Source organism: Nomia melanderi, chromosome 13 (assembly GCF_051020985.1).
Source record: "Nomia melanderi isolate GNS246 chromosome 13, iyNomMela1, whole genome shotgun sequence".
NCBI lineage: Eukaryota > Metazoa > Arthropoda > Insecta > Hymenoptera > Halictidae > Nomia > Nomia melanderi.
This window is the reverse complement of record NC_135011.1, coordinates 10,012,682-10,038,556: the sequence shown is the minus strand read 5'-3', so window position 1 is coordinate 10,038,556 and position 25,875 is coordinate 10,012,682. Positions and strand designations below refer to the sequence as shown.

General features: G+C 39.0%; 1 protein-coding gene across 3 annotated transcripts in view; it reads left to right on the top strand.

The window, feature by feature from the left end:
- The window catches only part of neur (E3 ubiquitin-protein ligase neur), a 150,007-nt gene that overhangs the window by 77,351 nt on the left and 46,781 nt on the right, over nucleotides 1–25,875 (top strand). Inside the window, exon 1 of one of the 3 annotated variants that reach the window (XM_076373029.1) lies at nucleotides 9,156–10,092. The exons of the other annotated variants lie outside the window; for them this stretch is intronic. Coding sequence (XP_076229144.1) covers nucleotides 9,783–10,092 — 310 coding nt within the window. The 5' untranslated portion in view covers nucleotides 9,156–9,782. Of the gene's footprint in view, nucleotides 1–9,155; nucleotides 10,093–25,875 lie in introns of those variants that run through there. 3 annotated transcript variants of the gene reach the window in all.

The following is a 25,875-nucleotide window of genomic DNA, read 5'->3' as shown; positions in this document are numbered from 1 at the left end:
GATTGAAGCACCATTCGCTCTTTAAAATACTTTTCTTTCTAGAGAATACTTACTGCCCGAATGTCGTTTACAGAATTTCTGCTTAACGTGTAACGATTACAATCAAAGAAACACGAGAACATTTTGTCCATTCAACCCCTTCAAACGTGCATTCTGTTTAATCGGATTGAAAATACTCCGTTCGTTCTTATTTTCGTTAGTTGCTCTTGTTTTGTTACTACATTTTTTCAGTTTTCTCGCATTTCAATTCTTGCTGATGGAATGTATGTGAAGTTTGAACTCGTGAATTTCTTCGTCTTTAATATCTTTGTTTCGTTCAGTTTCCTTCCAAACTTCAATTTTATTTAATTCTTGGCGTACAAAAGTAAAGTAATCGAAGTTCTTTTCTTCAAATGTAACGTAGATTTACTTTATTATCGTCCTAGTCTGTTTTATGTTATACTTTATATTATCGAAACTACTGAAATTAATAATAAAAAATCATAAATTTTATTTATTAAAAAATATTGATTTATCTGTAGCTTTAATCTAGAAAATAATAATTCTAATTAGAATCCCCTAGAGATTATGTTTCATATGCAATGAAATTAATGCAATTAAAAATATGTGGTTGTTATTTTTGTTAACTTACTATATTTCACTGATACCGCCCATATAACTTGTTACCCTTTCGCTAGTGTGGGGAACAGTTCCTGCGGAAGTCGATCGCGACGATCGAAAGTAACTTAGACATGGCTGGACAAACGGTTCCTTTCAGTTTGCGTACAATCGTTACGCAAGAGGAACTTCGGCCCGGATAAAAAGGAAGTGCGAAAGGAAGCCGCAGCTACGCCGTCATGGGCATATTTCCTATCCAACGAGGACGTGACTCTGGCCCCTATTCCTTCTTCCAGATCCAGCTTTGTGTTGTGCGTTCGGAACGAAAAATGAAATATTACAAGACACATTCGTCACAGAAGCATTTATAAGAAGGGACATACAGTATAAGAATAACTAAAATTTAATTTATTAAACAGAAAAGATGTCTTCAACATAAAATCCAAAATAGCTATCTGTTTCAGTTATCCAATGGTTAGTGCTAACAGTTGCATTTCGTAAATGAAAATAATAAAGTATTTTTAACTGGATTAAATGAAATTCAGAGCACAAGAAGATAGTTTGCAAAAGTTACATAAATCTCACAGGAGTAATTATATTTGAAATAAAATTTTAAAGAAGTAAATGAATTCATGACTTATGCTTTAACTTGAATTGTTAATTTGTATTACTTTCGGCAACAGGAAAGTCGAATAAATATTTCACATAAATTAAAAGAAATGTAAAATTTAAAAAAATCTATATTAATCTATATTCTTCAATTTCTGGTTTAATCGGATACACTTGCATCGGACTAGTTACATACATTTTCCTTTGCACCTTGCTTATGTAACCTGTTCTGATTTCGCTATTAAAGGTTTAAAGGGCAACGACTGAGTTCAAGATGGTGAAGGAACCCTTTAAGGCATCACTGACCTGAAATTAAGCAGGGCAAGAAAGCTAGTTGTGATCGAAGGCAAGGGTCATGTAATTCGAAGGGCTCCTGTCTCCCCCTGATATTAAGGGTCGAAAAGTGACGTCTTGGATAAATGTTACCCCTGGTGACCTGATGAAACCGTCCCCTATTTAACTGGCTGACCTTATTTGTTGCTGCAAACGAAGTTAATCTCGGTTTTCCAAATATTTTTCAAGCATTCGAAATACGTGTTCAGATAGAAATTGAATGTTACATAAACAAATCTTAATTTCTTTATACGAATTAACAATAGGACAGTTAATCTAAACGAAGAATAAATCTAATTAAGTGTGCAGAACAAATTGTAGTCTTGCTTGAACGTAATTAGAGGAATCATTTTCATTTGAAATCCTATCTGAAATTTTCAAGACAAAATGACAGGTGAATCTAAGAAATTAATTATGCTCGTTCAGTAATTGTTCTCTCCTTTAGGTGGGTTATATAAGAGTCAACAATAAGGAGGAGACGATGGTACAACGTAGTATGCAGGGATCGCGTTAATACTATACACGCAACCGTGGAATCGTGTATTTCCTTGTTTTTATGATCCTCTTTCTGCAATCGTACTCATGTATATATTCTACTTTCCATGTTTCCCAACGACTTTATTATTGTTAAAATATTACCTGGGGTTAGCATACAGGATAGATCGAAAATTGCGATGCACTTTCGGGAGTGAACTTTTTCTTTCGTTGGAGTTTAATTTACAGAAACATGGAGGGTACAGCTAGAATTTTGAACCATTTTGTACATTTTTCGTTAAATTAAACTGTGATGACGAAATCCACCTTTTATTCTGAAATTATTATTTCTTCTTCAGTAAAAATGGAGCTTAATATTTTATTTTTCACTAGTAATATACATACTACAACAATAATTTCAAATATTCATAATTTTTAACTCTTCGCTTTGTAATGTCGTATCAAATATATGGATATAACTCTCGATTGAATTTAATATACACGAATATTTTTCAATTTATCTTATTTGAAGAAAAATACTTTTTTTCGCCTTCAAACATTGAACTTTTGCAATGAACCAGCATTTGTTTAGCAACATTATTAACAACAACTTATTCAGAACATTTAATTACTCAATAAAGCAGAAAAAGTTACAATGAAACATTTAATTCTCCAATAAAAAAAAACAAATTATGATCAAACAATTAGTTTCTCAGTAAAACAAGAAAAATTATGATTAAACATTTAAATCCTTAATTAAAGGACACAAATAAACTATTAATTCTAGCCCTTGGAGTCACTTGAAACCTATGTTTAAAATGTAGTTTTAATTGAGAGTAGAAAAATAATCAAGCAATTTTTATTTTGAATACAAATTTTCAAACTTTTTTTCATGTCACAGAAATGTTGTCCTATGAAGTTAACCCTTGGCACTCGGAAGCTTTTTTCAAACTTATTCATCATTTCCCAATTAAATATTAATGGTTTACATAATAATAAATGCTTATAATAAAAACAACTGCTTTCCACAACTAAGTTAGAATCTCACTCCATCAAACCAAATGATGACTGTAAGTCGTTTCTCGTTGGCAAAGGGTTAATCAGTTAACTGCGTTCGACAAGTATACACGTCATCCTAAAGCTCGAAATGACACTAAATCTTTTAACGATGAATTCTTTATTCTTTCAGATAAACATGCAATTCTTCTTTGTTTTGCTTTAGTTTTTCATTAAAATATACCTTTTTGCATTCGTCCTACGTTTAACGAGTGCACACTTTATTTTTCTATTTTAATAAACGCAGAACGACAGATCTTGCAAGCTAAATTCCACAGTTAACCCCTTGCCGTACAATGACGAGTGAGACTCGTGATAAAGATTTCTGGATTGATTTAATAAAAATCAATATTGTCCATTGCGCATGAGTCAAAGTAAGAAACTATTTTGCTATTATTCATTTATTATCTTCAAAATAAATTTGCATTTATATTGAAAATTTCTTTACGTTTCTTGCGAACTGTTGACAGTAAAAAGTTATGACCTTAGTTACAAAGGAAAATAATACGTCAAAGAGTTAACAGATTAATATATCTATCAAGTAATTATCAGCAGTGTTCGAACATGCTAACCTTCGGATCTCGTTCCAACGATTCGCATCGCATCCGATCGGCCGTTATACAAGCGCAACCAGGAGACAGGCTGTCAAGTATCAATTTCAAAAGAGCAATTCTTGACACCGCCGCGTCGATCTTCGCCATCTTCAATTTCGCGTGATCGTCCGGTCTAATTTCCGTCCCTGGGCGTCATTTTACTTTGTCTTGTGAAAGTACACGCGTCGCTCCTGCCGAACAGTCTTTCCGCAAATTGAGTTTCCTGCATCCTGGAAGGATACAAGGATTCGCCGGACTGCAATGCGGTTTCTAGCGCGTGCATACAACAACGGACACACTTTGACGTAAATTCCCTTTGTTCCTCTTCGATTTTCACGGTGTGCTCGAAAACTCAGTTACACTTTTATTTTAGTTTCTCCTCATCTTTTCAATTGAGTGTTCGCAAACTTGTGCGATTCAAATGTGCAATATTGGAAAATACATCTTGTAGTTCTTATTTAGTGCACAAAATTTGTTGCTACTGATTTTATAATTTAGAAAATAGTTTGTAATGTGATTTATTTGTTACGGAATGGAGAGGAATCTCTTAACGAAAGTTAACATAATGTTGATAAAAACGTTTATGAAATTGATGTAAAATGTTTGCAAGATTTGTGACATGAAATACAATTTATTTAGTGTGGAAATTGATTGAAAATTTTTAATATGAAATAGTTAACGCGAAAATAATAGAAGCATTTGTGAAAACTATTATAAAATGTGTATACAGATTTGTTTTATAAAATCTGTGATATTTTAGTTTCAGTTTTAGTTAGGCTTCTATTTCAATTTTAACTAATGCTTGTTAAGAGCCAGATGAAAAGAGTTTTTACTGCAGTCACAAGATGTGTGACCAGTCTTCTCCGATCAAATTAGATTGAAGAAGCTCCATAATAGTTTAAAAGCTTTACAATTGGCTGCCACATAAATAATTCATTTTAAATTGACCCACAACTCGCCGTATTCAGAGTCCCAGATTCCACGATTCCACGTTGTAACGTGATTAATATTCTTCCTTTGTAGAAAAATGGTAAAGAATGACACAGATTTAAACGTCAGTCGAATAATTTCATTAAACGGTTTCGAGCCCGTATTCGCGTCATTCTGGAACGAGCGTGTCACGCACAAACCTTGGATAATTCGAATTTATTTAACTGTTACGAAAGGTGAGCTCGTTATGGGGGTACCTGTATGGAATTCGAGGGACATGCTTTCAGTCTGGTATCCATTGAGTATAAGAATTCAACAATAGTCATCAATGATTTATTTAGAAGCAAGTACATGAAAAGAAGAAATATTTTTTATACACTTTATTTTACCAGTTTACTCATAGAAATTAATTTTGTATTAAAATTTATAGACTGTCTTTATATTTTATATAAATTAATCTAGAATAATTGAATATATACAAATAAATTATTCGTTTGTGATTTTGTTCTTGATTACTTCATTGGGAGAATTTTATAAACTTAATTTATACATAAAGTGTATGTATATAAAAATTGAAAGTGCAATTTGGGTAATTGTGAGATTCACAGTGATGTATAAATTATTGTCGTGTAGAATTTTGAAAATACGAAGGATTATATAAACTTGTGAGTTTGATGTTTAAAATGTATAATTTGACAAAAATAGCATGCTTTCGAAAATTAAATACTTTTTATGTAATTGGAAGATATTCATTTGAAAAGCGTTGTGTTCTATTGTTCCAAATTAAGATGCATCTTATTTATTCTGGGAAATTGAAGTTACACTGTTATTTCTGACTCGTTCCTGGCGATGAACTGACCGAAACAATGCTTCACAAAATTCTGCCAAATTTCTTCGCGCAATTAATTCCGTCCCTTGACGTCACCGTCATTGCTCTGTCATGGGACAAGAAACGCATCTCGAGTCCCATGGAAACACGATATTTCTACCGTTGTACTTCGATCCTGTAACTCGAAGTGGCAAACCAAAACAAGCCTCAGTCGTCACGGTGTACAGCTCGACTGCACTTTACATTGTCGGGACATTGGCAATTTCGTGTTTGCAAAATTATTTCAGCCACTGTGATTCCAATTCGATACGCTCAACCAACGATACCAATGCTAAAAACATTTTTACTAATATACGCAAGGAAAATTTCTTTCTCACACGATTCATATTGTTGAAATTTTATTTAACGAAAAAGGGAAAATTAAATTTTTTTTGCTTGCATAAGATCATGAAAATGTAAAATTTATTACTTAATAAATGGTGAACAAAGGTTGCTGATATTGTAGTTAATAATTCCTATTTTGAAATATGATTCAAATGCTTGTAACATCTCAACTAATTTATGTTTACGTGTTTCATACATTTTATAATACCAGAGGAAATTTGTAATATTGTTCGTTGAAATATTCTTTGAACGTTCGAAAACAGTAATTATTGAAGAAATAAAGTTGCACTCAATAATCCGAATTCATTAAACTCTATGTGTACTGAATAAACCTCCACTTCTCTTTTATCTTGTATCGTGATGTTTCAGTTCGTTTTGTCAATACAATTTTTATAACAACGGCAGATAATACGATTACTTCTGACAAATATTCTTCTTGATATTTTAAAATTCATTTATTACTTATTAAATGAATTCGTGTAGAAAATATTTTAAAGCAATTTTCAATCTTTAATGAAAATTTCAATGAAAATACACCGAAATATTTATTTAAATGACGTAAAATAACAAATTTCACGAAGATTATCGTTTTAAATACAAATGTTAAATTTATTTCATACCACATAAAATTTACTATAATATTCTATTTATATAAAACAGATACTTTTAAAAATACATTAAATTATATAAAATAGAAGTAGATACCTTCTATTATTCATATGAAAATCTACAAGATGTTACAATCGAAGAAAATCAGGGAAGATAGATGGAAAGAAAGTATGATCGATTCCCTTTCTAACAGCGTCATACTTATTCGCGTTCGGTCTTATCGTGGGGGTGTTGGGAGCTTTATTTCGTGGAAAGTAGTAACAGTAGCAGCAATGAAAACACAGTGAAACTGTGAAATTTATGATTGGTCGAGGCGATACGGAAATATGTAAATAGAGTCGTAGAAACAACCTGGATAAAATATGGAGGGGATTCTGCGTTGAAAACGGTCCAAATGGCAACGCCCGTGATCATGAATAATGCAGATCGTTGGAAGAGTGCACACAGAGATACCGTAAGTAGAATTTGGAGTTCCTGAAATTCTCCGGGTACACAGGAATTCACACCTTTCAAGCTAAACTTGATTAAACGAAGCGAAACAAACACTTCTTAATTCAAGGTAAAATGCTTTCGCTGAACGCTCAAGGCAAGAGATGTAATTTCATTATGCAACGGAATTACGGACGATGTAACAATGAAATCTGACTGAGTACTCCAGCATTGCAACATGAATTATGCTCACTTAAAACGACACGTGAGTTACGTTTCGTTTTCGTCAATTTACTTTTACGATTCATTGTGATCAACCTCTTCGAACCTGTTGTATGTAATAATGTAGGTACGTTACGTGATATCTTGAAGTTAAAATATAATATATATTATATAATATTAGAAACTTGTTTTAATAATACTTAGTTATAACTGTTCCATTTCGCATGTGTTCTTTATATAAATTTTGGTCGTGAGGTGAGAGAAATAAGAAAATGGTTTTAATTGTTTGCGTAAGTAAATTATATGAGTTTCAAAACTTTAAGATATAAGTGGACGATTTAGTTTTAAATGTACACATGAGTTGAAAAGTGTTATTTGGACAGCCTTAAGATGATTAACGTGAAATGTAGCTCTTCTGGAAATTGTATATAATATTACAATGGTGAATCTCGAAGATTTTTGAAATTTTAGAAGAACATTTGGGATCGATTTTATAATACAAGAATTTGAATTTCTATTATTAAAATTTTTAACTACGAAGACCTAGTAAAATTCATTATAACGGTTCATCATATAAAAAAACTATTACTGCATGCACCCTTTTCTTATCGGATTCAATTTGCTTCCGATCAGAATTACATAAGAGAAGAAGCAGGTGAACACTGGATGTGGGATATAAAATAAATGGAAATTGTGGTTATAAATTCTTTATTGCTGTAAAAAACATACACCGGTAAGTATCGGAACATTGGTAGACTTAAAAATGATAGTATATGCGCCATGAGCAACAAAGGTCCACGTATTTCAGCTAGAGACATTTATTTCCACTAATTTTCAACAGATAACCCCCATCTCCGTCTACACGGCTTCAAAAACTCCTTGAAACTCGTCGAAAATTACCTTGAACAGCCTCACTTTTATTTCAGTGCCCGAAATATCATCGCATCGCTTTCCCTTTCTATCAACTTTCAACCACTGCCGCTAGAAAAACGTTTAAAAATTGCTTTAACGATCACTTTAGAAATATTAATATTTTCTATCCAAATCTCGCATGAAAATTCTGTTTACCAAATATTAAATCTTTAACATTAAAACTAGTGGACGGATCAAATCGAACCACTTCAGAATTTTCATTTTGCAAGTATTTAAATTATGAATACGTTTCCGTGAAAAATTTTCAATTTAGTTTGTGTATCTGCACAGATGCAAGGCTACGAGACCCTTCGAATCTCAAGAAACGTGTTGTTTTAATTTTTACAAAAAATTGCTATATAAATAAGTGACTCTAAATGTTCGATGGTTTGTGTTAATTTGTCTCGTAGAAGCCGTACTTAATGACAACGACCACTATAGAATCTCGAAGAAACTTTTACTAAATCTACAAACGGCGCACAGCCATTTCGTTGACACGAATTTCGATTACAAGTACCCACATCACTACAATCCCATTAGCGACGATAGTCCGAAATCCCTCGCACGAGGCTAGCCTAACCTCTCGCCAAAAATCTTGAAAAAAGACCACCAGTTCCCCGATCAAAAAACAACAATCATCCATCAACCGCTCGCCCCGAACCAATTAATCCTCATTAGAATCCCGACGGATCGTTTGGTAGTCCGGCACCGGAAGCCCGAACCGGCATCGTCCGGCCAAAAATCCCTGGTCAAGCGTCGTCGTTCCGATTCAGCCGAAACTGCTCGCCGGTCCACCTCAAAAACGTTTCCTCCCTGTCTTGGTGGTGGAAGCGGGCGAACATCCGCGTACAACACACGCGCGTGCATGTGGCGACGGCAGAGCGGTAGGGTGTGTGGGCGGGAGCCAAGGGAGCGAGAGAGAGGGCCGGCGAAAAAAAGAGTAATCGCGTCTAGCAGGATCAATGCTCGTGCAGTCGGCGACCAGTTCGAATTTCCAACCCCGCGCGTCTGCCTCTCGGGATCCGTCGAAGCCACGGTCCACCCCGGCCTCCCCGCGTTGGCGCACGGGGTGGCCCGGTGTGTCGGTGGCCAGGTAAGGGGCAGCTGTCCACCAGGTGCCAGTCGCCCCTCCACGCGACGCCGCTGTCGCTGTGCGCCATGGTGGGGGCAGGCGAGCTGCCATTGGCCGGTGGCTCGCGCGCGGCTCCGGCGATACTCTGGTGCTCGGTCGAGGAGCAGTCAGTCAGTCCCTGGCCGGTTGAGGGGCACGTAGGCAGGCGCTTCGTATATCCGCGCTGTTGTTGCTCGCGTCTCTCGTCTCCGTGTCCACGCGGTTCTCTCCCTCCCTCTTTTCACTCCCACGACAACAAACGAGAAGCCTACCGGCGTACGACCCGAGTGTGTGAGAAACCAGCGGAACCTTCTGCGTCTTCTCTGTCATTCGCCGTTTTAGACGTCTCCCGTTAGAGTTCGATAAGAGGCCCACCCTGACCGTGGTCGAAATCTCGCTGGACAACCGCGGCCATCGACGATCAGTGTTCTCCATGTGCCATCAGTGAATCCGACCGGTGTTTCCGCTCCGAGAGACAGGAATAGTTAGCTTCTGTCTTATTCTCCGAGTTTCTTTGCTTTTTTTTATTCTTCTTCTTCTACTGCTGCTGCTGTTATCGTTGATCCAATCGACGAGAACCTCCCCCGATCTCCCCACCACCAACGCCGCCGCCGCTGCTACCCCGAATTCCTGTATCCAACCCCCGGATTTCTGCGGCTGCTCTCGTTACCTCGAGAGCACCACGGCTACATTTATGGGGGTGTCCGGAGAGTGCGCGGTCAAGGGCAGCAAAAGCCACCCCTGTCACTGCTGCACCCGCGTCGTCAGCCCCGCCGGCGCGAGCCTGCAACAACAGCAGCTGCACCACCATCACCACCACCATCACCATCATCATCACGAGGCGCACTTCGCGCACCACCACCACAATCATCACCACCTCCCCAACGGGAAGAATAATAGCTCCGGCGAGGTGCAACAGCAGAACAACAACGGCGACAGCAACATACTCGCACCCCTGCGCAAGATGAAGGTGCTGAAGAAGCTGAAACGCAAGATGGGCCTAGGTGAGCCACACCCCCACACCAGTTTTGTTATCTGTATTCCTTTTCGTTAGCTCTTTGACCGATCTCTCTCTCTCTCTCTCTCTCTCTCTCTCTCTCTCTCTCTCTCTCTCTCTCTCTCTCTCTCTCTCTCTCTCTCTCTCTCTCTCTCTCTCTCTCTCTCTCTCTCTCCTCTCTCTTGGCCGCCGGTTCTTCTCTGCTCGACGACAGATAATCACACGGGGTGGATGCCCGATACGTGGGTATTTGGAGGGCTTCGGGGTTGGGATTACTGTTGTCGATCGAGGTTCCCCGTGGTTCTTTACTTTTTTACATTGAAGTTGTACGATTTCGGAGGAAGAGTTGTGATTGAGAACACTTGCGATTGGGGGTTGTAAGCTTGAGAGAGTCGAATGAGGATTTTGAGTCTTATTTGAAACGATCTAGGTTTGGGGATGATTCTAAAGCAAAAGTCTTAGAGGATTCAGAAGTAAATGTTGATCCAGAGAAAGTACTTTGGAGATCTTCATATCGTTTTCGATGAAAGTGGAAAAGTTTGTCATTTCTCGTAATTTTTTAGTGTCTAATACTTTATTTATTCTGTAATATACAAAATTATCTAAAATCGCAAAATGATTGAAGATGATACTTTTAGAATCATTATCCTACGTTTCGTTAACATTGGCTTTCGAAATTCATAGACAGCCCGACTCAATGACTATCTCACATCTATCCAACGGTCGTATTTCATTTATACTACTATACCCGGTTCCTTTCGCGATTAATAATATGAACGAGCCTTGTCTATTAGATCGATCTAATCACACCGTAGCCCACCAATTCGCGTTTCCTTTGAGCCAGAAAGGCCAGACTTCCCATAGACAATTACCCGTTTAAACTTGTAGACCACTTTATATCACGACCGCCTCTGACATAACACGCGCATTGAAGTCACCTTTGAAATTAAGCTGCCTGTAATTTCTTTATGGAACCGGTCTTGACTGGTTCGCTCGCGACGCCGACGAGGGGTGGCCCATCGGGTGCTTTTGTCACACGGGACAGAGGCTGCACCGTGTTCGGTGCACGCCGGTGTTGTAACACTACCTAACATCGTGGCTCTCACGCGTGTAACGTTTCGTGTGTAGGTGCGCCGCGACACCGCCGGTGCATCGTGCTGAAAGACTGCACCGAGACGATTTTTGCATCGGCGCGTATTTCGTGTACCGGGCTCGATTACGGACCGGCGAATATTAATACGAGGCGATTGAAAAATATTGGGGAAAAAGGGATCCGTCTCGTTCGTGAAACATGTTCGCCTCGTTGGAAACTAATTTTCTTTCGCAATGAAGATTTTTAACGATATTTAGAAGATTTTCAAACTTTTAGTAGTTAAGTATTATGCACCCTTTGTCTTGCAATCAGTCAGGCCTGTGATAAAAATTTCGAATAGAAATTAGCGAATGTAAATACTATTCTATTCATTTGAGTTAAAAGTATGTATTATTTTTGCATTATAAATTCTTAATCTGTGAAGTGAATGTAAAGATAATAGAAGCTGCATGGGATTCTCTTTTGTTTCTAGTAAATTACTGACAAAGTTCTAACAGTTGTGAAAGGAATCATAAGGAAAATGAGTGATTGATGTAATAAAAAGGAAACTGGCAAAGTATCATTCGCTACAATTTAGTTTATTAACGTTCGGAAACAGTTTTCTCCTTGGTTCTTCCTGTTTGAATGTTGGCAGGAGTAAATCAAATTGATCAGTGAATCGCGAAGCATGGTGAAAACGAAAAAGCTGTCTCCACGTGACTAACGTTTCCTCCCAGTAGTAACATTGTAAACGTATTCGTATAAAGTATCGCGGCCCCGTTTCGTCGGTGCGTCTTCAAAGGCATGATAACCTCGAGATAAAATCACGGTTCTGCTTTCAGTAAATTAGAATCTGTCTCCAGGTAGCTTTGTCGGGGCTCGATCGCCTCGTTACCACGTGGACACACATTTCCCTTTCGTTTTTATGGTGTTTGATCTTTTCTTTTCGGCGGGGATCGTTTATTCTCTGGCGCTACCGGTAACTGAGTTATGTGCTCGAGCAAGGGAAGCAAATAAATTTGAAGTTAACGGGAAGTGTTTCTTATTTCTCGGGAAATTTGGTATGCACCGAGTTCATCTTTCGTTTGGTGTGATGCTTACAATCAACATTGCAAACGTATTTAATTGAAGTATTGATATTAAATAATGTTATCTAATAATTTTGTATTGAGAAAATGTTTTTAAACAATACTTCTACGTAACACAATAGTGTTTCATTTAGTTTTATATTCAAAATTGTGTTTATACTTTTCTGTCGTATGATACCTTTGGAAACTTCCTTTTTACGTTAAGTACTGTTTATGTTAAATAATTCAGTGTTTTCTAGTGAATCAGAAAGGATTCCGCGAAATTACTTCGTTCAAGGATTCATTTCGGGCCAACACAAATTACGCTTAACCCCTTGTTCTATGATTCATTTTTCAACCGTGATTGATACAACTTTGTCACTGATAATTTATTGAAGAATGAGGAAAATTCTATGCACATTCCATCTCTCTGTTTGCCCTGCAATCATTGATAACCGAAGAATAATATTTAATTTGAATTCAAAAGGATTCAGTAATATTTGCATTCGTTAGATTCTATTTCAAATGTTCACCACGAGCCTCATGCGTTATTGTAAGACAACGGTTAACCGAACAGAAACTGTCTCGTTCCGAGGCGAGCGTAATAATCGAATTTGACCCTTAAACACGTCGCATTCGAAGGATTGCGAACGGTGGCGGGGTGTTGCGGAGGCGTTGCCGACATAATCGTTAAAAGCACGCTGCTTCTTTTATTTTTAATCGCCGTTTTCCCACGTCGCCTCGAAGTGAAAGGTTCTCGCGATAAAATAAAAAAAAAGCACCGATGACGCGGCGGCCAGTAAACGGTGCGTTGCTTAGCGTAGCACGGGTAACGCTCGCTTGAAATTTAATATGTTTAAAACACGAACACACCACCGCGCATCCCCTTTCTGTTTCGCATCGCGGAATCGAAAATGTAATTTCGCGCGATGAATAATCTGCAAAGTGGAACGTTATCCTCTGGCCTCGTTTCCTTTGATATCTTCTTTCGATTCGATTCACGGCGCAATGCGGGAATTATGAATTCGGATGTTGGAAAGGAAGAAGCCTTTGAATAGGGCGAGCGCATCGTGAATGGGGTATTCTTGGCGTCCTCCACGATCCACTTTCGATTCTCGAGGACGTTAACGATTGTCGGTTATTTCCGGAAAATCCGATAACCTATATACTAGCTCGCTGGAAAATATCTGTTCCCTGATGAGAGCGAAAGGATAATTTCGTTCTCCGTCTCGTAGACCGAATTAAGCCTTGGGTCTGATACCGTTTACGCTTCGCTTGTAGAAATCAGGGGCTGAAGCAACGGGAGATACGCATTTAGACTTCTTATGTGTCGTAGAATTTATTATCACCGTGATTCTTTCCTGCACGCGTAATGTGTACACGGTGAACCTCATTATGTACACACCCTTATCGTTTGCGCTTCTTCGAACATTGATAAAACCTTAATGAATCATACGTATTACTAACTTCTTAGAGTTAATAATATCAATTTTCTTCTAACTCGTTTATCTTACAAGAAATGTTACAAATATTTCCGGATTTTAGAAATTGCTGAAATTATGGACTTTGCCAATCGCAATTAACCCCTTGCTTATGATTTATTTCTTAAATTTATATTCTTAAAAACAAGTAACACCTAGATTTGTTAAATGCAGTATACAATTTTCGCCAAGAGTGTGGCACGACAGTTGGTCGTGGTTAATAATTACAATTAATAATCAAGTTATTCTAGTTCCCTCAGCAATATCAACCCATTGGCATCGCTATCACATACTCTCATCCCCTAACATAGTAAACAATCATGACATTGATACATCTCTCACTCCATCCTACGATGCAAACAGGTTAAGAATAGGGGATGAAAGCTCCCCAATTGGCCATAAACACCTGCTCGAATATCTTGCTCCTCGGAACCTCTTCGCGCCTCCTTCGCTCGCGGAACTTTCCCGGCATTCTCAATATTAATATTCTATTACGCCGCTCCCGCTTCCGTCTGCGCCAGAAACAGGACACGGGCACAATGGGAAGTAGGCCAGAAGTAAAGTACCGGCAGGCAGGAGTCGTCATTTCCTCCGTTATTTTCGCGCGTCCCCTTCGCTCCCCTCATTTCCGGGCGCACAACGGGCGCAGATATCGCGCTTATCCGCGGCTCTGTCACGGGGGTGGATTTGTATCGTCGCGGGGGTTGACATCGTTGACCGACTTTTCCCTGAATGGATGATTTGCCGGCTGGAGACAGTCGGCCAAAGAGTTCGAGAGAATTTCTCCTCCTTCTTTCCTTCTTCATCCTTCCACCCTTAACTTCTCCACCCTTCTCTCCCTCTCTCTCTTTCCCTATCCTTCCCTCTTTTTCTCGCGTTTTATCTCTGTCTCGCCCTGCGCCGTTTCCCGTGCACCCCGTTCTCATCAGATGTCCGTTGTTCCCGGCCACGTGACGAGCCTTTTCCTAAGAACATCCCCCATTGTCAGCGACAGCTTTCTCGCGAAGTGGAAACTCCCGCTCGCCTGCCACCCCCCCCCTCTCTCTCGCCGCCCCGTCCTTCACCCCCGGCTCTTTTTCCCTCTCGGCCGACTTTTGTCTTCCGCCAGCCACTCTCCCCCCTCCCACCCCATCCGCCCGTCGCCGCCTCCCGTATCTTTCACGAATTTTTAGATGCGACAATGCACCGACGCGGACAAAGAGCAACGGAGAGTCTGGGTCGTGGCCGATTATTCGAAAAATCCCGTTCCCTCCCGTCCCCGCCACGCGTCAACCCCCGCGTTTCGATTTTTTTCTGGGTCGTTTTCGCGGGCTCGTTGACTCACCCTCGGGCCTGTTTTCTGTTGCTGCTGGTTTTGTGGATCGGGGTTTTCAAATGGTTCAGCGGAGATCATTCTGGAGCGGTGTAAGCCTATCTAATCAGCGTTCGCTGGAAATGAACCTTTCATTTCGACTTCGTTGATTTGTTTACCCGTTTCCCTGTGATTTCTTTCTGAACTGGGATTGATTTAACTAGTTTGTTATTATAATTTATTGAAAATAAGAGAAAATTTCAATTTCATTCTATGTCAACGTGTACTCTACGGTGTAATCATTGGTAACAGGAATAATATGTAATTTGCAATCTATTTGAAATCTTCAATATGATTCGGACACGATGTTGTAGGACAAGGGGTTAATTCATTGTATGTCTTGTTGATTTTCGCTGCAAGAATTGATTACATGTACATCTTTATTAAGTATATATTTTTAATATTGTTAGATAGGTCAGAGTATATTAAAAACAATTACGTCAGTGACTTCGTAGTGTTGAAAAAGTGGACTTACACTGTTTTGGAATTCACTTCATTAAAATTGAAAGTTTTCAGTTTCGTGGACACGTCCATAGAAATTTGCCGGGGATTAAATTAGAAAGTTGGTGCAGCGATAACTGACTTTTGTTACGAATGCATAAGATTTACTGTTATGCATTTCCATAAAATCCATAAAATTATGACACTTCGAAGGTGAAAGCATCTGTCGAGGTGTTAACCATTTTGTTTTAGCGAATTAATGGCATTCTGTGTTCGAGTCTTCAGGTTTAACGTTACAAACACTTCTAACATTTTCTGCAGTTGGAAAAGTAAACGTTCTGTTGTTGTCTAACAAAATTAGAACTGCACTATCAATTTATTCTGTTTATGGTTAGGAAGAAGTACCTCTTTATCAAACTATGTTATTACGCAGAACATAACGTATATGAACTTAGCGAAGACGGCTAATAAATCTTAATAGTTCCTTGCCCATCGGCTTCAATTTCGAAATGCTATAAATAAATTGCGTTGGATGAGTTGTTAATGCGTCAAGAACATTCCAGTTTCGCCTTACGCTATACGGACAACGAAGTCGTTCTTCTGTTTATCTACACGTTCATGATCCATTTCTAATCAACCAATCGAAATCTGAAGCTGTTTCCTCGGTGATTCGTTTAGCCTTCTGGATCAGTGTTTCTCAATCTTCTCTTATTACATAATTTCTTACACAACAAAGAAAGACTCTCAAATGAATTTTACTGCAATTAAAAATTTATTTCAGTTATCAGCTAAAAATAAACACCGCCAAAATGGTAATAATTCTTTTCTGGAACGTTTTCGATTTATTTTTGTTACGTTTCACAATTCGTTTCAAGAGTCTCTCAGGCTATCGAACAAAGGATCGTTTTGAGTGCGGACCACGCGTCATCACGGAAAATTTCGAAATTTAATGGCCCTCTGATTGAAAGCCGTGTCAGAGGTCACAGCTGCTCCATTTTTCGTCGTATTTTTCTGTTTTTTTTTCGTCTTTGGTCGCTAGTTTTTACGTGTCAACAACTTTTCCACGGAAAGAGGTCTCGAGAGACCAACGCTGTGCGACTCTTTCCGCGTGACACTTTGTGGGAGGCCTTTGAGTCACGTCCCTTTAAACATTTTTCATCGAACACGTGTACTCCACCAAGCATTGCTCTCAGTCGCACTTTTTTAAGAAATCCGTGCCGTCCTCTCTTCATCACGGGACAAAGGGGAGTTTTGTTTTCGATTTTTCGTAAGAAAACATTAAAGTTGTAAGGACAACTATTTTCTTTCTTGTATATAGCAGATATTAAAATTATGGTGATACGCTAAATCGTTTAATTACTCTTCAATTTTTAAGTGAATAGTTGTTCCTACATATATGAATTTATTAAATTTTTCAAATAATTTCGTCAACGTTAAATATTTTCATACAATCAAAACAAAAATTAATATTTATCATACAACGTTCCGTACAAAACTTCGCTTCCAAAATATTAAAAAATTCCCAAAACAAATGAAACTTCCACATTCAACTCATCGATTTGAAACCCAAAAATCTCATCCATACCATCCCTCATACGAAAAACCTTCAAAACTTCAAATTCCCAAAAACATCCACATTAATTTTACTTGCAAACCTACCAACTGAAGAATCCGCCTATAAATTCTCCAACCAAAGGTATTCACGAATTTCCCTCATCGTACAAAGCGAAACCGATTTCATCCCCGTAGATTTTCCACCCCATAGTGACTTGGCATCTTCTCCGTTTCCTTTCACCGTTAAAATCTTTGAAGAGGTGATGTTACGTTGAAAAACATTCGGACCTGGACGATTTTGTCCAACGACTTTAATGCCTGCGCAAGAATGGCTCGTCCCGGTTGCGAGACAGCAGCGCACGGTTCTCCATTTGTCTCGGCATGATCGCTTGCCGGTAAACGGCTGCAGTCTCACGGAATTCGTATCGAAGCCGATCATTCTTCTGGGGTAGCAGCTGTGCTGCCTCTCAACCCTCGGGCCCAGGCCCGTCCTCTCCCTCGCCGCCCTTGTTTCCTCCCTCGGGCCGACAGGACGCAGGGTTCTCCTCTTTCTCCCGAAAACCAGAGAACAGCTGACGGGCCTTTAAATTTCTGCTGCCTTTTTACCTGGGCATCACGTTGCAAACGAACGCGACGCGACTCGGCCGGGCTTCCTCCCTGGAATCGCACGTCGACCACGGTCATTATCCGGACAATAAACCCGTGGCACGGCCTTACTTTCGATCGGACCCAGCGCTTCTCTCTGCGATTGATGAATAGGAACAGTAGATCGTGCGAGGAAATAGGAATCAGCCAAGGAAATTCGGGGATACGACAATGTCCTAGATTGTGAAGGAAGACGCTGAAGGAAGGCTCTTCGTTTTGATCAATGATTTTTCTTTTGTGTCCTAAATTCTTGAGTGTTTAGGGGTAGACAGGTCTGGGATTGGTAAGTTGTTTCATATGGAATTCTAGTGTATCAACAGTAGAACTATTGGACAGGTCAAATTGACTTACTGCAGGATTTTTATTTTGCAAATATTTAAATTATGAAGGCGTTTTTGCGAAAGATTCTCCATTGAATATAGGTATTTGCACATATATTAGGAGACCCTTTGAATCTCAAGAAATGTGTTCTAATTTTGTATTGCTCGATACTTTTAGTGTTAATGCTTAGAAGCAGGGATTGAAGTTTTATTGTAGAAAAGAAAAATATAGAACTCTATCAATATATTTGAATGAATTCAAAGTTACGTGCTGTGAACGCATCTCCTGTTTGTTGATGTATAGTTGTAATTTTCATAAATCGAAAATAACTTAATACAACATAAAATTCCTTGAAAACTTGTCTAAATTACAAACGCATACCATCAAGTTCATGATGAATTCTATTTGCTAACCTTTCCTGTACACTACATTCGACAGATCACGAAAATGAATTAACCCCTTGACATACAACATTGTGTCAGATTCGCGATGAAAACTTTCAATTGCATTTAACAAATCTAAGTGTTATTTATTTTCTTCAAATATAAATTAAATATTACTTTTTTATTATCAACCGTTAACTTTCGGAGTAAACATAAACATAGAACAAGCATCAAAACTCTTTCTTATCCTAATAAATTATTAATTACAAAGTACTTCTGTCGGTCATAATTAAAAAATAAATCATAGGGCTAGGGATTAAGCGCAATACCAAAATAAAACTGTAGCAACAGTTCGTTAGTCCCTAAACTCATTCAATATTCTCAATCAACCGTTCAATCCATTACACATTCCCCTCTGGACTCATTTCAACCCAAAATAAAGACATCGATCAACACCTTCCATTTTCACGCAATCTCCAGCAACAGTTTCATAATCATGTTCCAACTAAATCTCGCCAGCGGTCGTAAGCCAGAACCAGATCATCCACCAGGCAGACTCCACGTTGATCTCCCGTTTCTTGCGTATCCTATGTGATGGACGGTTTCTAAAAGCGATCGGGGCAAGATCGCGTCGCCGAAAGACAAGAAGCGGGCGACGTGGTCCGTGTATCAGGCCAGGTCCTCCCGGAGTCGCGGCGAAGACGAGCTCGCGATGAGCCAGCCACGGTTTCTGGTATATAAGCACTCTCCAGCGGGTTATTCCTCTCCGCTCGTTCCTTCGTTCGCGGTTTTTCCTCCTCTTTTTGCCGTGGTGATTCACTCGCGGCTCTCCCGACGCAGAGATTCTCAGTCAACGGGTACGCAGGTGGATCCGCGAGATCGCGGAACCGATTGCAACGCCTCTTCGGCACACATATGTGTTACATGACAATGAAATGGAAGAAACATCTGTTGGAAAGTTTAGGAATTAAAGAATATACAGAAGCTAGAGAATTTTAACAGCTTGCTGACCGGCCACGAGTTCGCTTGCTGCGTTCGATTTAATTTCAATGTTGTTGGGTGTAAACGTGTATTTATTGTTAGGGAAATGAATTAAAATAATTCATTTAGAGAGATTTTAAGAAACTTAGTAAGATTTAATTTTTATAATGTTTTAAAGTGTGGTACTTTTTAAAGTACAAGTGTAACAAATTTGTATTGTTGTCTCCAGTATGACATACAAGTGCAAAGAGTTAAAAGGATAACAGATGTTTCTCTGAGAAGTTATTGAAGAAATTGACTTAGTAATACGCAAACTGAATTGTAAATCAATTAAAGCTTTAATAGATGCATTCTTGGAGTTTCTATAGAGGATTCTCAAAAATTCAACTTAACTGCTCGGTTGTTTTAACGTTAATGGTTTCTCTGATTTCATTCTCGCTTGAAACCTTTGCACATGAGGATTTTTAGAGTATTTAAAAACTTTAGCAGAGGAAGCTAAATTATACATTGAACTCCTAAATACCAACGGAAAACAGAATTATATACTGATCTGTTATTAGTTACTTAAAAGTAAATACAAGTTTACACCCAACAGCATTGAAAATAAATCGAGTGTAAGGGGTTAATAATTGCAAAAAGAGGAAATCAAGAATAGCTCATTTTAAGCCGTCTGGTAGTTTTTTAGTGTTAAGAAAGGGACGAGTTTCGTCAGATGAGGATGACAATGAAAACACACGTGTGTTCTCTGAACGGTCGATCGTCGTTTCCTGGACGGTGTGGGAAAAGATTCCTTCCTTCTCTCCTGCGTCCAGCCCCGTGACTCATGTGCCGTTTAAGGTCGACCATTCGGAGTCGGACGACTGGACGCGTGACGAAATTCCGTGGACAACGAACGCCGATTGCGTAATTTTGAGAGACGCCGATCCGGCACGGTCGAACAATAACGTGTAAAGGGTTTCGATTCGGTTCTACCCGTCGTCGTGACGAAACGCGTTGTCAGTGTTTTGCCAGTTGCGTTCTTGCCTTGCTGGGATGAGATGTGTGAGCACTGTAATTAATAATGCTAGGTGATTTGATTAGTTTCTGCGCCGAGTTGCTGATGCTTTCGAATAAGTAAGTTTTAAGCCTTTCATTTCATTTAGAAACTATTTAACATAACACTAGCAGACAGGTTTAATGATGGTACTTTATAAGATCCAACTCGGTAATATGTAATTTTGATAATGCACTTTGCAAATTGTCTAGCCTTTCGGTATTTGAAGTTTAATATCTGTTATTAATTTATAATTGCATAGTAAATGACGCACAGTTCATAGTCTAGATAAAACCTCCAAATGGCCTTAAATCTGAAGGAAATATACGAATGTAACTATCAGTGCTAAGTGTTCATAAAACAGGTGTCCGATATTATACCATAATTACTGTATTGTGTTATATTATATTACCCTATTACAGGCAAAACTGCCAATATTATACAATATTATACTATTCACGCCAATATCATCCAATACTCTTTAAAGTTACAATTTTTCAAAAATAATAACAGTAACATACACAAGGTATCTTAAAACTACCAATCCATACAGCGAAGTTCCGTCCGAAGAAACATGGTTTCGCGCGTCACTGAAGGAGCCAGGTTCCCCGAAGGGGGCGATCACTGACCGTCCTCACTGACTCCAACCGTTCCTTGGTGTGCGTTCACACCCAACCACCCACTTTCCGCTTCGTCCGTGACGTCACGGCGCCGCGAATGAAACCCGTCTTTGTTCCCACAAGCGATCCGCGAACCGGTTTACCGGCGACTCTGTGTTCCGCGTGCCCTGTCAGCTGACAGGACCGTTTAATCGGTTGAGCCCACTCTTGTTTTAGAGAAGATCGGGAATTCCAGGACCCCGCCGTGACTCCGACGATCCGTTCCGGGAACCGTCCATTCACTGGGGTCCGCTTCGAAACAGTTCGAGGTAGTCGCAGATTTAGATAAAACGGCTGGCAAGAGGATTACCCGGCTCTTAAGGCCGCTAATCGTCTTCTATCTGGCTAGACCTAACCGCAAATAAAGTGCCTTCCCCGGTTTCGTCCCTTGTTTTGGCCAGCTTGCTATCGGAATGTTCTGATAAACTGTTAGGTGTCGAAGATTTGATGAAAGATTCTTGTGGATAAGAATGGTACACAAGGATACAGATAGAGGCTAGAAAGTTGGGAGATAAGGGTAGCTATTCTATGTGTTCGATGCATTGTACCTCTGAAATGTTTTTCTATTCTCTCGACACAAGCGTTTTGTAGTTTTTCGAACTTCCTGCCAGGTCGATAGGGGAACGGAAATGGGGATGAATCACGGTCCGGAAATTCGCGTCATCGGTGCAACGTACCTGAACACTATCGCGTTGGAGCAGCTTTTTGGGATCAATCTGCGACCGTTTGCTTTTCTCTTCGATTCATAGAGGTTTTTTCTAGATTATCATTCACAATATTCTTAGAGTATTAAATATTGAAGATATTTGCTTTTGTCGCGAATGTTCTTGAGTTTTGGTATTGAAAAGAAAAATAGAAGCATAAAGAAGTAACTAAGAAGCTAAACCATATGCACATACATCATTCGCTGATGCCGTAATTCTCCGATCTCCTATTTAATCACATAACACAAGTCATTTAACTCTTTGCGAACGAAGATTCTTCGTATACAAAACCTGCAGATTCTACCAAATTATACATCGAATGCTTAAATAACAGAGAACAAGGAAACTATGCACTGATTTTTTCTTATTTAAGTAGTTACATCGTTTGTTCGCTTAGTATTCCAAACATGAAAGTTTGATCTTGTCAAAGTGTCGACATTCCTCTGCAAAGGGCCAACCCCTTTCCTTACAACAACTTTTCAGACTCGTGATGAAGATTTTAAAGAGAATTTAACCCGGATAAATATTACTCAACTCTTTTCAGCTTAAATTAAATATTACTCTTCTCTTATTAATTATCATACCTTGCAGCAAACATAGACGTAGAACACACCTAAAATTTCTGTTTTTTCAATGAATTATAAATGGCAAAGTAGTTGTACCGATCATAGCGGAGAATTAAATCATAGAGCAAGGGGTTGAACTATAAATCAACCGTGAACTGCTACAAAGCACCGAGTCTCAATCCCAGGTATCAAAACGGCGATCATTAGCCGACAACTAAGTGCAAAACTGGCGGGTAATAATGGTACTGACATTAAAAAAAGGGCAAGCGAGAAATTATACGATTTCTCGAAAGGAAACTCTGGCGAACGGCGGGATCGTATTCCGAGATACATGCATTTGGAGCTCGCGGAAGTAAGGTGCGTGAACACTCCAGGTACGCAGCACGTGCGTTCTAAGGCGGTCTCCCACCGGAAGCGGCGGCCAGCGGGGACTTAATGGTGCGGGTACGCGAGGTAAACTCGGCTCGCCGTCCTCTAACGTACGCACGTGCTTAACCCCCGTGGAAATTCGTGAAATCAGCCGGCTTGAAACTCGCTTTTTATGCTCCATAATTCTTCGTCATTATGGGCAGAAGCGAAATCTTTCCTTTTAATCTGGCTGCTGGCCCCTCGCGTTCCATCTCCTCGCACCGGTTGGCCCCTTCAGACAACTCTATTGTTCCCCGGGGCCCGTTGATCGCGAGGGAATTTCAATAATTAAATAACCCTGGCCATTATGTTTTATTTACGCCCACGTAATAAACCACGGACTGTGTAACTAGGCGATGCTTCTCTCGCTAACTATTTTCGATGATATCTCCTCGAATCGCTCGCGTTGTGCGACTCCCGGCTATTTTCATCCGCGGCTGACTCGCTGCCACCCTCTCCAGACGCGATAAACCAGGAAAGTTATCCTTTAGTCGACTCGCGCTTCCTTTTGTCCCTCGTGCGGGGATCAAAGACAGTGGGCTCGTGCTAACCCATTCGCATCGTCTTTAACCCTTTGAACTTGAGGGCTCCGCGGTGGAACCATTTCAAATTTGTCGTTGCAGACTGTAAAGTGTTGACATTAAATATATTATAACATTTATGTCTGTAACTGATAAAAAACAGTGAAAAACATCTATGACTTTTCACGCGCGTATCATTTTTTAAAAGTTAATATCCTTCTTCTATTAACCCTTTGTACTTATTTTCTATGCTGTTCGGGGTAAACTTGTATTTATTTTTAGGGAAATAAATGAAAATAACTTACCGCGGTAGAATTCGACATGTTATATTTATTTTATTTATTATTGGTACTATTATAAGGTTGAATTTTTATAATATTTTAAAGTGTGGTACTTTTCCAAGCAATTTCCAACGTTCTATTACAAATTTGTATTGTCATCGTCAGTATGACACGAGTGCAAAGGGTTAAGTAAAAATTTCAGATGGTGTTCTTTTGACACATTCGGTAGAGCTAGTGATAAAAGACTTCTATCAGATTTTCGGTCTCATCGGGCTGCGTGGCGGCTCGCAGAAATAAATGTTCATCGTTGGAACGGGTCCGCACAACTGACTCAAGAGCCGCTCAGCTTCGAACTGCCTAACATCTGTCGTCGATGGAAGTGCTTCCAGAGGAATCGTGGAACACGAGCTAGGAGAGCCTTTCGAGCAGTTCATTTGGTAACCATTAGTTGCCCTCGTTGCTACCCGTGCCAAAGGGTGGAACGATCCGCTTCTGGGTCTTGTGTATCGATACTTCGGGCTCCTGTTTATTCGAGCCGGAGTTCATCGAGCGCGCTTTTATCGTGGAAAGCGGAGGCGGTTTGTGAATATTTATGAGCCACTTAGCGTTTTCACGGATACACCGAACAATTTTTACAACCCCCAAGCGCAGCCATTTGTTTTTGTAAATATTTTAATCGCTTTTAGTATGATTTTCGTTTAAAGCAGTAAATTGAAACGGCGATGGAAATGATGTAGAGAATATTTGTTTCGAGGAATTGTGTATTTGCGGAAGAGAAAATATTAATTTGACGCTTAGGATAAAAGAAAAGTAATTAATAGGGATAGTTATAATAATATTATTGGTATTTCAATCATTTTAATATTTATGTTATACAACTTATCATCTCTTACATTATATAAAAAAATACTCAATTGCTAAATACTTCAATAAGCAAAATAATATTTACAAAACTTGAACTTAGTAAATATTTTTACTGCTTCGTTCTTATGTTAACCACCAGAGATTTAAAGAAACGCACTTTGTCTTGCTATCTTCACGATAAATATTTCGATCGACGTGTTAAATGGCACGGCGAAACAATGTTAAAAGAAAAGTTAATCCGGTAAAAGGAAGGGACGCGAAATCGTCGCCGCATAATGTTGCGGGAAGGATTTCGCGCGTTCGACTTGTATCTCTCGAACGGTTGGGTTTTTCTCGCGTCATCTTGCATCTCGTGGACGGAAAACCCTCGCCGAGATTTATCGAGGCTGCCTCTTTAAGGCTTCCTTTTTTCTCCGTGGATGCTTCGCTGCACCCGGGAGCATTTGCCGGCGTGTGCTTTTAATGGAACAAACGTTGAGACACCGGGGCGAAGCCATTTTTCAAGTGGAGAGCGCTCGTCTGGCAGCTTCTGGGCTTCTGCCTATCAATTCCTACAATGGTTTTGCGCTCGGCCGCGATAAATTCGAGTTAGGAGAGCTTCTTTCGTCGGATGGAAGCGAGCCACGTGGTGCGGTATAGCGACGATCGATACTGCCGACGATCATTTCCGTTTCTTTCTCGACAAGAAACTCGCAAGTCTATCGTTTTATGGATTAGTCTTGGCCGTAGTAAAGACTGAGAAACGTTCGTGGAAAGAAATTTTTTATCACTTAGATGAATGGTAAATTATTATTACTTAGACAATTAGTAAATTATTATTTATCACTTAGATAAATAATAAATGAAATGGCTTTTACTGCGTCTGCGTATTATTAGATTTTGTTTGATCATCTTCGTAGAGTTGACTAGATTTTATGAATTTATAGGGAATATGTGAATCTTAATAACAGTACAGTAGTAAATTGAGCAATATATTAAATAGTCAGTTACGTAGGAGTAAATAGAATTCCCATAAACAAATTATATGTATATTTGACAGTTATTTCTTTAGAATGCTCGTCGAAAATATAAATTTTCACGAATTGCCTATTTACATGACATTAGAAACTTGGGATATTGAATACTAATAAAAGTCACAATCAATAAATATTTTTTGTAATTACTAATATTTAAAATAAATGTCTATTTCAATTTTCACTTCATACATCTGTCAATTCTTATTTATACTACATTCTAACAAACTTAGAATATTACACGAATATTAGATGTTTCGTTTAAAAATATTTCTTATTGTAAAAAATTATTTCTATTTTTTAACTGTTGTAAAAAATGGAGATGTCGACACCTCATAAAACACAAGAAGATATGGCTTTAATAGTTTTTTAATAATTTTTATCTCTCAAACTTCGAGTATCAACTTTTGTATCGCCTGTTTTATCCTCGTTTTATCTTATCGTG